General features: G+C 41.0%; 1 protein-coding gene across 2 annotated transcripts in view; it reads left to right on the top strand.

The window, feature by feature from the left end:
* The window catches only part of Fam120a (family with sequence similarity 120 member A), a 111,959-nt gene that overhangs the window by 78,902 nt on the left and 14,416 nt on the right, over positions 1-18,641 (top strand). For both annotated transcript variants that reach the window (XM_070033309.1, XM_070033310.1), the window contains exons 11-15: positions 4,811-5,060; positions 10,765-10,879; positions 16,723-16,932; positions 17,599-17,782; positions 18,323-18,460. In XM_070033309.1, the coding sequence (XP_069889410.1) occupies positions 4,811-5,060; positions 10,765-10,879; positions 16,723-16,932; positions 17,599-17,782; positions 18,323-18,460 (897 nt within the window). The remainder of the gene's footprint in view (positions 1-4,810; positions 5,061-10,764; positions 10,880-16,722; positions 16,933-17,598; positions 17,783-18,322; positions 18,461-18,641) is intronic.

Below are 18,641 nucleotides of genomic sequence, written 5' to 3' on the forward strand. Positions count from 1 at the left end.
TGTGTGTGTGTGTGTGTGTGTTTTGCTTGAAGATCAACCCCAGGATCTAGCACATACCAGGCAAGCACCTTACCTCTTAGTTAATCTGACTCTGTGTGTGTGTGTGTGTGTGTGTGTGTGTGTTTTGCTTGAAGATCAACCCCAGGATCTAGCACATACCAGGCAAGCACCTTACCTCTTAGTTGTATCCCCATCTCTGAAACTTTTTGGGTTGTCATATCAGTGCTCAAAAAGTTCTGTATTTCTGCCATTTCAAATGTCAGGTTTTTAATTACGGATGTTCAACTATATTCATTCTTGTAATTTTTAAACTCAAGAGAAGCCCAAAACAGTCATGTGTCTGTAACCCAGTAACTAGGGAGGTTGAGGAAGATGATTAAGATCTAATGGGAAACATTGGGTTTTGTGATCACAAATTGCATTTAGGGGAGAGGGGACTGTATTTGTAAAGAAAAGACACTAGATTGAGCTGAAGAGCTAAGGGACAGTAACCAGGCCCAGAGTTCAAGCCCCATGTCTGACTAAAAAAAGAAAAAGAAAAAGGCATTAGAAATTTAGCTTCCAGTCGCGTAGGAAGCAAGTGTTATAGAATTGGTTTTGCCAGGGTGAAAGTTGAGCTTAGTGTAGGATAAAGAGACTGAATTCATTGAGTTTCTTCCTAAATCAGTGGCTTTTCCTATCAATAGAAAAGACAAGTAGTTAATGGTGATATATAGACTTGTTCTAGATATTTAGCTGGTTGTAGCAGCACTCCCATTCTTCTGTTTTGAAAATGCAGTGTGGCCAGGACTTTCTTCAGTGCTCCCAGCACAGAATCATGGATCCTACTGTACTCTTCCCAGGGTATTCTTCTCTCAGCCTGGCACCTTGCAAGTAAACCTCCATGCCCAGAAGTTTATGTAAAAACAAAACTCCAGATTACTCTTTGTTAACTAATAGCCCGGAGATAGAGCAGAGAACAAGAAGATCCATAGCCACTCCTCTCCCATTTTGACTTATAAATCAAGGCTGGCCTTGCTTTTTTTTTGGTCATGGGTCTTGAACTCTGGGCCTGAGCTCTTCAGCTCAAGGCTAGTGTTCTACCACTTGTTCTACCACTTGAGCCATGGCACCGATTCAACTCTGGGCTTGGGCTCTGTCCCTCAGCTCTTCAGCTCAGGGCTAGTGTTCTACCACTTGAGCCATGGTGCCACTTCCGGCTTTTTCTGCTTATGTGGTGCTGAGGAATTGAACCCAGGGCCTCATGCATGCAAGGCAAGCACTCTACCACTGAGCCACCTTCCCAGTCCCAATGCTGAGCCTTTCTTTTTCAGTTCCCAGCACCCTGAAGACTGCGTCAGTCTAAAACTGATGCCTTCTATAATTCTGTAAACTGTCAGTATTATTTTTAAATTAATTTCTTATAAGTAACAGTAATATAAAAGTTGTAACATTAGTAATATTAAGTAGTATGAACTAGTTTTAGAGTTTGCCTACATGGCAAGGGGAATCAGATGCTTTTTAGGTTTAATGATCAGGATTCTGTTGCACAGGAAAATTTTCGCACTTTGTTTTAGTCTTTGAAAGTGGACAGTTCTGAAAACCTAGAGAGACCCATTTCAGCTGATTGATGAGTTGCCTCCCTTATCCTAGCCCTACCTGGCACACAGTAGCCAATAAAATACTTGTTAAATGATTGCCAAAGGTTCCACAGTTGTTAAGTGGTGATGTAGTCAGTTTCCCAGATATTAGTGTTTAAAAACAGCTGAACATCTTGTTAAAATAAAGCCAGTATAGAGTTGTGTTGGGATCCAGCTTTGAGTTCTTCCCAAGCTGTGTTTGTTTTGAGTATTACAGATGGACAATGAAAATGCTTAGCACTGTAAAGGAGGGAACAGGTTCCTTCTTCTTCTTCTTCTTTTTTTTTTTTTTTTGCGGGGGGGGGGGGGTCCGGTCGTGGGGCCTGAACTCTGGGCCTGGCCGCTATCCCTCAGCTCTTCAGCTCAACACTAGCGCTCTACCACTTGAGCCACAGCGCCACTTCTGGATTTTTTCTTTTTGCTTATGTGGTGCTGAGGAATCGAACTCAGGGCCTCATGCATGCAAGGCAAGCGCTCTACCACTGAGCCACCTTCCCAGCCCCCATGGGTTCCTTCTTGACCTTTCTGTGTTTGAGATCTTGCCTGTTACTCTGTGTACCCACTAGAGCCTAGTATGAATTTGAGTTACAGTATTAGTTGAGGCCATTTCAGGCTGCTACTAGTCCTCAGATCCGGGCCAGAGAGTTGGCAGGGCCCTGAAGGTGTAGGAAATGTTTGTGAAAGTGCCTGGTAGGTAGGGCCCATAATTCCAGGCCTACCTAGAATGAAGAAGAAAGCATCATAAAAGGATTAACTGGGGGCTGGGAAGGTGGCTCAGTGGTATGCATTAGACCCGGGTTTGATTTCTCAGCACCACATAAACAGAAAAAGCTGTAAGTGGCACTGTGGTTCAAGTGATAGCCTTGAGCTGAAGAGCTGAGAGACAGTGCCCAGGCCCAGAGTTGAAGCCCCATGACTGACCCAAAAAAAAAAAAAAAACAGGATTAACTGGGCACCAGGGTACATGCCTGTAAAACCTAACAAGACCCTGTTTAAAATAACTAAATAAATAGCCATTGTTACTAAAAAAATGAAGCCATAAAATCTCAGGGACAGAAGGGTAAAAAAAGGGTAAAGAAAATTTGAAGATAAAGATAGATTTCATAATATGCCTGATTTATTAATAATGCCTCTTCTTGAGAAAACCCCAAAGGGATTCTTAGCACATATAATCTGTGCTCTTATGTTTGATAAAATCTGTCCTGGGGAGTTATTTGTGTCTATGTGTGTTTGTGGAACAGTCTTTTGTGTATGTACAAGTGCATTAGGAATGAGATATATGTGCATCTTGTTCTGAAGCTTTGGCCTGCTTTATCCTCTTAGGACCTTTGTTTTGGCTGCTGGAGGGAGGTAGAGAGAGGTGTGGGCTCCCAGGATGGCTGCACGGGTGATGATGATTATTCCATATAGTCTGATGTTGCTGCTGGGAAAGCTTCTGGAAGCTGAGCTGTGCTGGAGCTCAGTGGGAACCAGGTGGGAGGGTGGTGCCTTAGATTGTGCGTCCAAGGACAAGGTCTGCTAGTGATGTAGAGTTTAGTGGTTTTCTATTTGACACCTAAAAATATTAAATAAAGTAAATAAGTATATGTTTATATATACATGTATATTTTTTGCTTGCAATTGATGAACTTTCAAATAAGCATTTTGAGTGTTTTAAATATCCCTTTAACTCTTAACATTAAATATCCCTTAAAGATGCTACCATTTACATCTAAGATAGTAAAGTGTAAACAACAGGAATTTGCCTAATGACAGTTTATATCTTTTTGTAAAAGAAAAATTTTCAGTGACTGTTGGAACTTGTGGAGGGGCATTTGATGTTCCTGTATGTGACACTGCTACCTGACTTGTTGGGGTTGAAATGTGTTTATGTGTTTTTGTTTTGTTTTTGTTTTCCTGTTGCTGATAAACTGTACATCCCAGTACCTGACTCTTTCTTGTTCCATAATGTTTCAAGAGGTCATTGATTGCATCGTCTGACTGTATTGAGTCTTGGAACAAAACTGGAGACTAGCTCCAGAGTTATCCAAGTAATTTTGTCATGGTTTTGGAGTATCCTGAATTTTCCTGTGGCTATAGGCATTACATTAGAGAAAATAAACCGAGGTGATTAATGTTACTTGATTAGAATTAATATGCTAAAGATCAAATTAGAATCCAGAGCTCCATTCTGGTTTCCAACCCCTCTGTGTCCTGGAGCAGCTGTGCTGCAGGGGAGCCAGCAATGGTGCCTTGGGCTCACACTGAGCACATCACTGGGCATAGGGCATTTGAGTCCCTGCTCTGGTTCTGGTGTTTACTGAACCAGAGTGATCTATTTGTACTTCTGAAATGCACACCCATATTTGACCATCAAGGTGTCATCTGAGTGTAACTGATGAGAAGTTTAAACATACAAGTTTGTACCATGGACTGTCTTCATTGTGTGTCCTCAGATTTCCCTTAATTTATTTGAAAACTACTTTTTTGGGGGGGGGGATGGAGAGAGACATGTGCATAGTTCTGTGTTTATAAGAATTAAGTAGTGACCAAACATTTTGGATGAGAGGTCATTGTTTTTGTATTATATGGACTTTGAACGTCTTGCTTCTTTTTTGAAGTTAAATGTTGAAGAATCTTGTATTCTGTCTTAAGTTCTATTGAATATAATTATTTTGTGCTGGCATCGTCCAGGACTCAAAACTTGGAATACTGCTTCTACTGCTTCTATTTATTCCTTTATGACAAGTCTTTAGAGTTTACTGTTGTTCAAGAAGGAAATCCTTAAGTAAAGTTACTAACAAATGGAAGTACTTCTTAATTCTTAATTTATCAATGTATTTTTATAGAAAAAGAGATGCATTGTGTAATTTGAATTTCCCTGGTGAAGTAACCAGATAATCACATACTTCTGTGAGTTATACCAGTTATCACTAATATTACTTTTGAATTGTGCATTCAGTAAAAAAAATCATGATCTGACTGGGAAATTTACATGTGTCCTAACTAAAAATCAGAATAAACCATGAATTTCAAGAAATACAGGAGGTAAAAACTGAGGGCTTTGTGGGTAATAGCTTCCTAAAGTTACCTGCAAGGCCATATCTTCTGACTGGTTGCTAAAGAGCACAATTTTTTTGTTTTTTTGCAGAATGGAATGAAGATGGTGAATGAGCCTAAACAAGTGTCTTTTTTTTTTTTTTCTTATACAGTTTCACCAGTGATCATTAAGGAGTGGGCAGCTTACAAGGGGAAATCTCCTCAGACCCCAGAACTGGTGGAAGCCCTGGCCTTCCGGGAATGGACCTGCCCCAATCTGAAGAGGCTTTGGCTGGGCAAGGCAGTGGAAGACAAGAACCGTAGGATGAGGGCCTTTCTGGCCTGCATGAGGTCTGACACCCCAGCCATGCTCAACCCTGCCAACGTGCCCACTCACCTCATGGTGCTCTGCTGCGTCCTACGGTGCGTACCAGGGTAGCAAGGGGAAAGGGTAACAAATCATGGTGTCTTTTTCGTTTTTCTTTTCTTTTTCTTTTTCTTTTTTTTTGGCCAGTCCTGGGGCTTGAACTCTGGGTCTGGGAGCTGTCCCTGAGCTTCTTTTGTTCAAGACTAGCACTGTACCACTTGAGCCACAGCTCTACTTCTGGCTTTTATTGTCTATGTGGAACTGAGGAATTGAACCTAGGGATTTGTGCATGGTAGGCGAGCACTCTACCACTGAGCCATGTTCCCAACCCGAAATCATGGTGTCTTGAACTCAGAATAATCTAGGCTGTATAATGTAGAATAATGTAGCCTGTATAAATGCAATAAATAATTTATGGTACACAGTGAGTTTATAGAAAGGTATATTTAGTAAATATGCATAGCCTGTAAATACTGTACAATGATTTTAAACATAAATATTAAATAATTTTGATATTTGATTATGGAGAAACTATATTTTATATATTAGCAATTCTTTTGTGGAGTTTGTGTTTTCTTCCCCCTTTATTTAGTCATTTGAACATGGTTATATATTTTTTTTACAGACAGTCACTTGGTTCTGGGTGATGATCCAGCGTGTGTTATCTACCTTATTGCTCACTTTGTCCTGGCTCTAGGCCTCAGGACTTCTCTTGGGTTAGCCCTAGGACACTTTCTTACTTTCTGACTGCTTAGGTGCATCTTGTGTTTCTCTTCTTTGGTGCCAGCCATCTGCAGGGAGCAGCTTGGTTTCCTGAAGCGCAGATGTTTGAACCCAGGCTGGTATGCCCCTATGGCCTTTCTCCTGGGCCTTCTCATATTACAGTGATGGGTGGCTGTGTCATTTAAGATTCAGATTCATTTGAATTTGTAGACATCAGATGTTCACTAGGTTTTAGAGATTGGATGGTTTTGAAAGAATCAAAGTTGCAAGTGCAATATAAAAACAAAAAATTTTTAGTTGCATACTTCAGTGTAGTTTTCTAACAGACTATTTTCTTACTGAATCTCCATGTGATTATCAAAATCAACCACATAGATCCTTCAGTTTGTCCCATGTCAGGCTCATTTCTTAGTTTCCCAGCAGTGTTTTCTGTGATAAGAGACACACTTCAGGCTCTCTCTGTTTGCAAGAAAGATTTCCCCCCCAGGGGTCACACGATTTGGTCTGTCTTGTTGGTCAGGATTTATACCTTCTGTGTGAAGAGCTGCTTTGAAACATCTCTCAATCCAGCCATCCATGTATCTGTCAGTGTGGGCTTTCTCCTGTAGTCTTCACCCATAACACCATTATTTATTTTGGCATACCTTAATGTTGTGGTAGCTAGTATCCATGGTGTCCAACTACCCTACTAGGAGGTAGTATTTGAAAACCAGTTTCTTTCACTAGTCACTCCTTATGCCCTGTCTCTCCAGCTGTATTTATGGATCCACATGACAGCAGTTGTCTGTATACTTCTTTTTTTGTTGGTCGTGGGTCTTGAACTCTGGGCCTTGTCACTGTTCCTGAGCTCTTTAGCTCAAGGCCAGCGCCCTACCACTTGAGCCACAGCACCACCTCCATTTTTCTGGTGGTTAATTGGAGATAGGAGTCTCATGGATGTTCCTGTTGGGGCTGGCTTTGAACTCTGATCCTCACATCTCAGCCTCCTGAGAAGCTAAGATTACAGGTGTGAGCCACCAGCACCTGCCCTGCCTGTGTATTTCTATCCCAGTAAAAACCATGAATTCACTTTGGTCCCCCTTCCTGGAACCCTTCTTGTTCATGTTCCCAGTGTAGCATGGAGCTGTGCTCCCTTTAGAAGTTGACTTTACCCTCTGGCTAGATCTTTTGACGGTCCAGTTGGCTCCACTCAACCCTATACTCACCTCTCCTTATGGGTCCCACCTCTTTGACTTTAGAAAGGAAAGGACCATATTTTTTTTTAAGTTTCTTAAAGTAATCATGAAATTTAAGACCATTTACTTGGTTAAGATGACTTACCTGAATAAAGGTTGATCAATAGAGCATTTCATGCTTAATTCATTAACATTATTTTACTAGGTTTTTGTTTTTAAAGTTTTCTGGTCTCCTCTGATTAAGGTCTATTCAGTTGATTGATTCAGTTAAGGACATCTTTTTATTTACCAAATCATCTATTAGTCAAAATTTAAGATGGAGACTTCAGGTGATTTGAAACTCAGTTAACAAATGGATTTGATCACTTGCATTCCTTCTTCCAAGTGTGAAATGTTATGTAAAGCCTGACTTAACCCAGAGTGTCCTGGAACTGAAGTCATGAATGGAGTACGATATCCACATTTTCATCATGCCACATTCTCAAGTTTGTGCTCCTTGCTGTGGCAGTCCTGGCTTCTCTTGTTGTGTCCTGACCTTTTATTCTTTCAGTCCCAGAAGTGGCTAGTGCCAGCTCTGAGAGGCATAAATACGGGGGCACAACTCCTTCCAACTCTGTGCTTCTGTGTGCTTGTCTCCCCCTTAGGGCTCGGCAGCTTCACTGTGAGCCTTCTCTTCGCTGTTCAAAAGAGGAGACGTAGGCTAGGCATTATGAACAGACAAGAATGTGCTGTAGTAAAGACTATTTACAAGCACAGGGAGATAGCCTGTGACTATAGCTTTTCAACTCCCATATAGGCTTTTCTTTGTTTAGATTTTGTTGTTGTTGTTGGTTTTGTTTTTTGTTTTTTTTTTTTGGCCAATCATGGGGCTTGAATACAGGACCTGGGTTCTGTCCCTGAGTCTCTCTGTGCTCAAGGCCAGCACTCTACCACTTGAGCCACAGCGCCACTTGTGGCTATTTCTGTTTATGTGGTACTGAGGAATCGAACTCAGGACTTCATGCATACTAGGCAAGCACTGTACCACTATGCCACATTCCCAGCCTCTTTCAGCCCTTTTAGTTTAGATTTGACAGGTATGTCTTCATGATTAGATTCGGTCATGCAGGGGAGGGGTGGATAGGACAGGGGATGTGCTTAGTGGTACAGTGCTTGCCTAGCATACATGAAGCCCTGGGTTCAACTCCTGAGTACCACAGAAACAGAAAAAGCCAGAAGTAATGCTGTGCCTCAAGAGGTAGAGTGTTAGCCTTGATCAAAAGAAGCTCAGAACAGTGCCCAGGCCTTTAAGTTCAAGCCCCAGGACTAGCAAAAAAAAAAAAAAAAAAAAAAGCAAGAGATTCAGTCCATGCGTTCAGGCACAATGAAACAGAACATTGGGGTGGTCTTCTTCTTGTACCTGAAGACAGGTTTGCCTTTTGCTGATACTGTGAATCTTAACCTCTTGGTAGGGTCCTGTGGAATATTTCTGTGTTGTTAAATGTTGCCTTATGGCCACAATTGGGATGTGTAAGGGAAGAATAACAAGTCCTTTCAATATCTGGAATACTCAGTAGCAGAAATGAGGAAGAAAGAAATCAGAGCAGAGGGTAGCATGGAATGGGGCTGAAGGCGGAATACATGAGAGACTAGTAGATAAGACTGGACTAAATAAGTCCCGGAAAGACTTAAATTAATGCCCTCCCTCAAGGGTAAGGTCAGAGCACCCTGTTTATAACATCAGGGCCCATGCTGCCCAGATGCTGCTTCTCTGCTCTTGGAGCTCTGGCATTTTTCAGCTTCCATGCTAGTCTAAGACAGTGAAAGAACAGTATAGAAAATTGTAAAACGGTATAGATAAACCTTACCTTTCATAGTATGAAAGTGAAGGTAAGTGAGGAGGTTAAGAGATCTCCCAAAGCCTATTTCTAGCAAACTCTTCATATAGTGTTTTACTCTGCTTAGAACTTTTAAAGAAAAAAATTTCAAAAGTTCTCTAGGAAGATTTGGCAGTGTGAAACATTCATTCTAAATGTGCAAATCAGGATAGTCTGAATAAATGAGTTATCCAAGAGTGAGCTACTGCTGTTCTGTCTGTGGATTTTAGCGTCTAACCCACACATATGTGTATGCTCATTCTCTTACTGTCTGTATCTTAGAAAAGCAAATGGTAACTTTGGTGTGGAAAGGCAAATGGTGGAGACAGACAATCCAACCAAGTAGGCCATGTGTTCCTCCAGCTATGTTGAGTTCTGAGGATCTGTGCTGCCAGAAAAGCAAGAAAAATCTGGGCATGTGGCCAAGACCATCTTTTTCTGATTCAAAAATGCAAAAGGAAATTAGTGCAGAGAGTTAGTGTTCATGGATCGAGGTTGCAGTTTGGGAAGATGAAACACATCCTGTGGATGAGGGTGGTGGGGCTATGACTGCATGACTGTACTAACCTCACTGGAACAAACATGTTAAAAAATTACAGTTATACTTACAATGGTGAATTTTGTATGTATTTTTTTAAATAGAGAAAAAAATAAAGAAGCCTAAAAACAAATATACTTTATGGAAAAGAGTGTTACATATTGAACATATTCTCTTGTCCAGTAAAATTTTTCAAACACCAGTAGGGTATTTTTCGTCCTTTTTTCTTTCTGTCTTCCTGTCTTTCCCTCCCTCCCTCCCTTCCTCCCTTCCTCCCTTCCTCCCTCCCTCCTCCCTCCCAAACATATTCTCTTGTCCAGTGAAATTTTTCAAACACCAGTAGGGTATTTTTCGTCCTTGTTTCTTTTTTTTTCTTTCTGTCTTCCTGTCTTTCCTTCCCTCCCTCCCTCCCTCCCTCCCTCTCCCCTCTCTCCCCCCCTCTCTCTCTTTCTCTCTTTCTTTCGTCGTGGGGCTTGAACTCTGGGCCTGCATGCTGTCCCTCAGCTCTTCAGCTCAAGGCTAGCCCTCTACCACTTGAGCCACAGCGCCACTTCTGGCCTTTTCTGCTTATGTGGTGCTGAGGAATCGAACCCAGGACCTCATGTATGCAAGGCAAGCGCTCTACCACTGAGCCACCTTCCCAGCCCCATCCTTGTTTTTTTATCAAGCTCTAATAAAAATTCAATAAGGCATTTAGGACTTACCGTATTCAGTCAATTGCAAGGGATACAGTTTTTATCATTGCAAATATTTCTTTATTTTTATTTTTGAATTAGTATACATTAATAGTATTGGCATCCTGTGGAGTGAGCCAGGTTGTCACACAAGAGTGTTGGTACAGAAAAGGGAAGCCTGAGACCCTTGACAGAGTTGTTCTAGTGGAAGTTAGAGATTTGGAAATTGGTTTCCTTTTGACTGCCAATACCAGAATGCATCCCATTTGAAGGCTGTAGTTGTAGGGACTGTCCTGTGTGTTATATTCCTTAAAGTCTCTTTTCTTTTGTGGACCCTTCTTGCCCTTCCTCATTGTTCAGCAGCTGTTGGAAAGTTCTTCAGTTGCTGCTCTTCATCTTTTTTATTGTGACCTTAAATCTTTTCTGTTGTGATCCAGGAGGAAGATTATGATAGAAAATCAAATTTAATTATCACAAGCCAGTTATGTGAATTGCTGCTTATCATGTTCTTTGAGGTTTTAAATATTTCACATGAATCAAATTGAAAGGGATTATTGACCAGCTAGTTAGCTTATAGAGTGCAAAGTTTAGCATATTGATTTTAATTACTCTAAAGCATTCTGGTAAGCCCACATGATGATTACATTTTTATATACCCTCATGTGAAAATAGGAAAACTGGAAAGAAAGCCTTAGTATCTTCTTAGCTCCAGGCATTCCTAGTGTTTACTTAGATCCTCCTGCTAGGTTCATCTACTCAGTCATTCTACTTCAATCCTTTCTTTCCCTTCTCAGGTACATGGTGCAGTGGCCAGGAGCTCGCATTCTACGGCGTCAAGAACTGGATGCCTTCCTGGCTCAGGCGCTGTCCCCCAAACTCTATGAGCCTGACCAGCTACAGGAGCTCAAGGTAACATATCAACCCTGTTTCATTGTCTTGGGAAGTCTTGCTTTGGGTCTTGGTGTAACAAAGCTAACTTTCACCAAACAGAATTGCTTCAGTGCACTAAACTAATGATACTAATTTGATGTGAGTTGAGAGCCCTCAGGGCAAAGGGGCCATTCCTGTCTAGTTATAGATTTGCCATCCCCAACAATCAATGCCACTTTCCCCTTGTTTATCACTAATGGATGTTTATTCTTGTTTTTCACATCAGGAAGTAAACTTCTCTTTTTTTGTTTTAGGAGGGGATTCCAGGCCCTGAGAGGGCTTGATCTTAAGAATTTTCTAACATCTAGCCAGGATTCTTTTTCTTATTTCATTCCATTGTTCCTAGCTACAACTTTAGTTTTCTTTTAAAAAATATTCTTTGTCCTTCAAATATTGTAAAATCCCTTTATAAAGAAAAAAAAACACTTGAAGAACGATGTTACACTATCATCCCAACACCGTTTGAGTCAGCATTTATCATCATATTCCTTTTAATTTTGCCTTCTAGTGGTTTCTTTTGTTCTTTGTTTTGACAATTTTTGTGTTCTGTAAGTTGTCACCCAAATTTTAGTGAATATATCTTTTCAGTATATCTTTATTAGTTGATATGTTCACATAATTATAATTGCTTTCTAATTTCTATATTAAATGTTAGTTCAAGACTTTTCAAAGTTAGCTAAATCATAGATCTGCCTTTTCTTTTTAATATCAGGGTTTTGTTTTTCTTTACCATCAATTACATATTTATTTATTTATTTTATAAAGTTTGATTTGCAATCAGTTAATCTCTTTTGACAAAATTACCTTCACTTTTAGATCTTTTTGCTGTTCTTTATGAACGCATCTTTTCATGCAGAGGGATTTTAGGCTTGCTTTATAGATTTTTAGTATTTGACAGGTGATGCTCAATAAATTTCTGGTTTTCCCTAAATCATTGTGTTAAATTTTCTAATTTGGTGTTGAGTGGCACTCACCTGAGGCTTTTGATGACTTTGAAATAAGCTAAGTGCAAAACCCAAATGTAGCAGAATTCCCCTCAAATTGTGTTCTTTATGGATCAAGCTTTTCTATTTGTCAGGCAGAAATTGTTATTGTCTTTAACGCTTTTGTTTTCGGTGTCAGGCAGTGTGGCGGGCCCAGTCAGGTCCTCCTGGGTGCCCGTCACCACCGTCCTCGCCGCAGGCTGTGCTTCAGGGGGTGGAAACACTGCCCTAGAGTGTGGTGCCACCCTCTACCTCTACTCCTGTTTCTCTTGTGTAGATTATTCCTTCAGTATTGACATCCCAGTTCTGAAAATCAGACCGCCAGGGATCAGGTATGCCCACCAAGCCTTATTCACCATCAAGTTACTTTAACCAAAGTTCATCTTATCTCCCATATCCTTTTCATTTTCGGATCCACACACAGAATATAACTTTTGAAAGAAGCTTTCATTTTGGTTCTTTTGAGGTCTTAGTACTTTCATGGTTTTCTACTGATTCTTCATCTAAGGCGAGGTGTTTCTAGAGATATATCAGAAAGACACATTCCATATACAGTTGCCTTCTGTCTCACTCATCGCCGCCCTGGGTCTTCTTGTGTGGAGGTCGATGGTCCCCTTCACAAGCACAGCCCACACCATGAGAGCTTCATTGTCAGGATTAGTGCGTATTTCAAGAGAGCTATGAGAAAAGTAACATTTGCTGAGGGTAAGGCAGTTTTTGGTTGTTGTTTTTTGTTGTTGTTGTTGTTTTTTTAAGATTAAGGATTCTCTTAGTTATCACATTGAGAAATGATAAGAATAATCCTTATTTGTTACCAAAATTCATATGCAGAGCTGAGGGTTCCAAAATTCAGTGATAGAAAACTAAATTGCTTTTAATGCTTTTTCATTTAACCATTAAATGTTTTTGACATACCAAAAGCAATAACAGTGCCTGTCTGTAAAATGCCACTTTACTGTTAAAGATACAGTCACCTCTTGACTGTTGCTGCTGCTGTGCTGGGACCCTTACCGGTTTGTGGATTGCCCAGACCTTATCGCTCTTCTCCCCTTCACTGCCCAGCTCATGCTTTGCCATCAGGGAGGAAAAGAGGAAGAAAAAGACCCACTTCTTATAGTTTGGACTCTTGTTAGCTTTTCTGATGGGAGGTTCAATGGGAAAAAGCATTGCAACCATTAGCTAAAATGAATTTTCAAGAATTTCATTTCATCCATGCTTTCTTCGTCTACCATGTCCATGAGTAATTGAGCGTGTTCTGTGTGATTCCTTAATATCTGTGACGGTGATTGATAATCCTCATTTTTTTCCTGTTATATTTTCAAAGCTGTTTTTCTAAGTTACACTTTGAATGTAATCATTAAGGTAAAATTAGTGCTGAGCTTGGGTTTCAAGGAGGGTGGGTGAAGGACGAGGAGAAGGAACTTTGTACAATTATGATATGTGTACAGTTTCTTCTCCCTTGCTCTTGACATCCCTATAATTGCTTTAAATTCTTTTAACAGTTTCACATGCCAAGTGCAGAATATAAAAGATGGAAAATGAAGAGCTTTAAAGACAGTATTAGGGACGTGCAACATGTCTGTGATACCTGTAAGAATTATTTTGAATATAGGTAAATATGACAAATTAAAGTAAGAGTCTATTGCCCAGTAATTAGAAGTTGGACAAAGTCACTTCACTGAAATTGTTCATAAATTAATTAGGCAGAAAAAAGTACACACACACACACACACACACACACACACACACACACACACACACACACACACACACACACACACACATATTTCCTATAAAATCAGAATATTTGTTTCTCTACTTGAGAAATTTCAATTAATGTTGAATATTTATCTCTTGGCATAAGAGAATAAAATTAGAATGTGAATATCTGATACCTTGAGTTCTGTGGTGGTCTGTCCAGTAGAGTACTATCAGAAATACCTGTGTCCTAGGGTTATTGAGAGCTGGCAATGAGATTATGCATATACAAAATCATTTTTTATTAAGTTCCTCATAAATGTTATATTATACTGTTGTACTATTTCTTGTATAATTAGCATGTAAGGAAAGAAAAATAATTCATTATAAGGTTTTACAATTTTTCTGCTGAGCATGATGATGCTTGCCTTAATCTCTGCTACTTAGGAGGCTGAGGTAGACGATCTAGAATCAATGCCAGATTTTGCTATGCCAAAAGTGAAAACAAAAGGAAGAAATCTATACAATAATGGAAATTTGATTCACATTGTTATGTAGCTTTTAAGCTGTTCGATTAATGGAAGTTGTCATTACTGAAATTACTAATTACCTCAAAACCATAAACATCATTTTTAATATCCATAAAAAATCCAGCCCTTCAACCAGTGGGGAGTTTGTATGCAGTGTATTTTTTTATTCCTGCTTCAGCAAATGCAGAGATGAATAGTTCTAACTACAGTGGTTCTGTGCTGTGCCCATCTGCTTAGCTGTCTTAAACTCAGCATGTGTACAGCAGCTAGTTAGTAGGGCTTTGTTTCTGGACATGACCAGCAGCAGCTTGCCACCAAGAACCTTGCACAGGCTGTTGCATGTGCATCCATAGACAGGAGGTATGACATGTATGCAGAACGTTTGCATAGAAGCAGAGGACCATTAACTTCATCACTTTTCTCCCCCTAATCCTTGACCCAAGTTCTCTAGCAATAGGGTACAGAGGTGCTGGGCTGGAATCAGTGGATACTCACCTGACTAGAAAGAATTTATGGTCACTATCTTTAGAGTGAGGGATCAGGAGACCTGTCTCCTGGGCTTGATCATGTTTACTCATGGGCTCTACCTTCGCTTGACCACTCATTAATAGCTAGTTTTCTCTTTCTGCTGTGAGGAGTCTCCTTCCTTTCTGTAGCTCACAGATAGGGCTAAATAAATGAGACTAAAGTCTAATGAAAGCAGTTGTATTTTTATCCCTTTTGCTTCAGTTGTTCCCTCTTTTTCCACATTGCACATAAATGTGAGAGTGCATGTAATTCCATCCGGCCAGCTTCACCTGCTTCCCAACACTGATAAGGGGGAATGTAGAAACAGTGATACACAGTAGGATCAGGAGGTGTAGAGAAAAAACATTTGTAAATCTCTGAATTAGTACTCTTCCAGGTTTTGAAAGTTTTATTACACTGATTTAAAACTTTAGAAAAGAGCCAGGTGCCAATGGTTCATACCTGTAATCCAGCTACTTAGGAATCTGAGATCTAAGAATTGACAGCTCAGGCAGGAAAGCCTGTGAGAAGCTCATCTCCAAATAACCAGCAAAAAGCCAGAAGTAGAGCTATGGCTTAAGTGGTAGAGTATCAACCTTTAGCAAAACAGCTAAGGGATGGCGGCAGTAGTCAAGCCCTGAATTCAAGCCCCAGTACTGGAGCATACATGTATATATATATACTCAGATGCACACACACACACACACACACACACACACACACACACACACACACACACACACACACACACACACACACACACACACACACACACACACACACACACACACACACACACACACACACACACACACTGGAGCATACATGTATATATATATACTCAGATGCACACACACACACACACACTTAGGCAAGGTTATGAAATAGTATTAACCAATCATGTGACATGTTGGTATGAGTGACATGAAATAGCAAATAATAACTTATTAGGATTTGATATCAGAATGATCTGGTTTTGTCTTTCATGCAAATCTCTTGTAGTGCTATTATGGTGAAGAATTGTTTAGACTAATGTTGCCCAAAGACTGCATTCTTGATAAGCCACAGAAGTGGGGAGACAGAAACTAGAGCAGAATTAAAACTGTCTTGGATAATCCACAAACTGGGTCCTTCACACACAGATGATCAAAAGTTGACTGTACTGGTGTTAGGTATCTTAACTCTGCCATCACATGCATAGGAGTGGGCCCTAGGCACAGCAGACACCAGTTTTCAACAGATTTCAGTGTTATGCTCAGTTGAAACATAGTATCTAGTGTTGCATTGTTGGTTTGCAATCTGTCTATTTCTCCTAAAATACTAAGATAATTTGATTAACAAGTGGCTATCTGGGACATCTATCTCTATATATGTATACATATAATAGTATAAATTTATTCAGAATGAATTATACACAGTTATTTAAAAAATAACTGCTTGAGCCAGGTGCCGGTGGCTCATGCCTGTAACCCTAGCTACTCAAGGGGCTGAGATCTGAGGATTGCGGTTCAAAGCCAACCTGGGCAGGAAAGTCCATGAGACTCTTATCTCCAGTTAACTACCAGAAAACTGGAAGTGGCACTGTGGCTCAAGTGGTAGAGCTCTTGCCTTGAGCTGAAGAGCTGAGGGACAGCGTTCAAGCCCCGAGTTCAAGCCCCACGACCAACCCCCCAAAAAAAAAAAACTCCTTGAAAAGTTTAGCATCTTAGAGCATTCCTTTTTGACCACCCTTTTTGTCAGTCACAGCCTGTGTTCAGATCTGAAATGTGAAGTATTATTTCATGAAGTGATTGTGGAGCTCTGGGCTTCTGAGGATACCCTGGGTGACATTCAGCCATAACACAGTATTACCCATACTGTGTAATAATTTATGAATGCAAACTGGAATATTTCAGTATGTTCATAAAACATGCTCTTAAACTTAAATGTGTCAAAAATAACCTAAGTCAGTAAGAGCAGGTCTAGGTGAGGCTCATGTGATACTTAGTCATGCTTACGTCGAGGTTTTGTGCTCTTTACCTGTGGGGAATTTGACTGGGACTATTGGGAGAGTTAGATACTATAGTACTCTTCTGCCATAGAAATTACTCTTTTCAATTTAAAGATTGAGAACCTAGACCCCCGAGGAATTCAGCTGTCAGCCCTGTTCATGAGTGGAGTAGACATGGCATTGTTTGCCAACGACGCATGCGGACAGCCCATCCCCTGGGAACATTGTTGTCCTTGGATGTATTTTGATGGGAAGCTCTTCCAGTCTAAACTCCTCAAAGCCAGCCGGGAAAAGACCCCACTCATCGACCTCTGTGATGGTCAGGTATGTTGGAGAGTCAGGGTGGCCATCTCTAACTATAGTTAAATCTTTTGTCTTTTATAGTGTATTTGTCATGAAATATACAAGAGAAGACCCAGCCCTGTGTTACCAAATATCACCTCAGGACTCCCACTGAGCCACTTCTTGGGAGACCATTGGTTCTTATTATTTGTGACAGCTTGGTTCTAACTTCACTTTGAATACTGAGTTAGTGAATCTTAACCATTGTTCCTGAGAAAATTCAGGGTTTGGTGCTTGCAAGTTTCTGCTTGTGTATTCTCACATTTTGTTCTGTATGGGGTTCTATTTACAGGCACTCACTTAGTATATGTGATTTGTTGAACTTATTGCCAACCCCACTGTCAACTTATGCCATTAGAAGCTTGTCTGACACATAGAAAGCAAAAACAACAAAAGCATTAAAGCACAGTGTGTATGTCTGTGTGTATTCTTATTTCTAGTATGAGTTAAAACAAGCCAGGCTAATGTTATTCATCTGATCTCTGCTTGGATTACAAGAAGTGAATATCAGCAAGTAGACAAGTAGACACATATGCAAATAGATAGTCAATAAACAATAGTCAATAGATCTTAGTTTGTTAGTGCTCATTCAACTGTAGTTAGATTACTGTGAATGACATTTTTACCTGCCTGGTTCTTGACTTCCAGGCTGAGCAGGCTGCCAAGGTGGAAAAGATGCGGCAGAGTGTCCTGGAGGGGCTCAACTTCTCTCGGCAGAATCACCCGCTCCCCTTCCCACCACCTCCTGCTCTGCCTTTCTATCCCACATCTATGTACCCACGGCACTTTGGGCCCATCCCACCCGCACAGGGCAGGGGTAGGGGCTTTGCAGGTAAGGTATTTGTCAATTTACTCAGGCTGGGACAGAAAGGGTGATGCTTCTAGTGTAGCCATAGCTTACTTTGCTAAGACCGTTATTTGTGGGTCATAGACAGTTGACAGTAGTAATCCTCCAAATTAGGGAGGAATGAGCTGGATTCCAGAGATGATCTGAAAGAGAAAGGGAGCCATCAGCTCTGATGCAAAGACTGAATGCTAAAGTCTGTCAACAGCTGGCTGCAGTGTTCATATTTTTTAAGATTTTTTTTTTCTTCCTTCTGGGCAAGAAATTAAATCCATCGGAGTCAGATCCATTTTCCAGTACTGATGTCACGGTATCCATGGTCCTACTGAATGACTGCTAATGAAGGGTGGCCAGCAGTACTGGCCTCTGGAGATGCATGATGATGAGGGGACGGGAGGGTCTAGGAGACCCCTCTCTCTTCAGCAGCTGAGGAGATGGGGATGCTTTGCTTTGTCTCATACCCTTAAGGGGCCCGAAGCCACATTCCTCATGTTTCTCCCCTGTCTCTTTCTACCCTAAATCCTACAGGAGTCTGTGGCTTTGGAGGCCCCTATGGGGAAACAGTAGCAACAGGCCCTTACCGTGCCTTCCGGGTGGCAGCAGCATCAGGACACTGCGGAGCCTTCTCAGGCAGTGACAGCAGCAGGACTAGCAAGTCCCAGGGCGGTAATTATACCCACACCCTTTCCAGAGCTTCTGCCTGCCAGTACCTCTTCTGCTCCAGTGGTTGGTGCCTGTCTTCCTTGACTGTCCTTGAGAGCCACCTTCTCCACCACAGTGCCCCTTCTCATGGGTCCCTGACTGGCCCTCTGCCTGCAGGTCTCTGCAGTGACTTGGCCATAGCTGT

Source organism: Dipodomys merriami, unplaced genomic scaffold (assembly GCF_024711535.1).
Source record: "Dipodomys merriami isolate MVZ:Mamm:240054 unplaced genomic scaffold, mDipMer1.0.p SCAF_22, whole genome shotgun sequence".
NCBI classification, from domain to species: Eukaryota; Metazoa; Chordata; class Mammalia; order Rodentia; family Heteromyidae; genus Dipodomys; species Dipodomys merriami.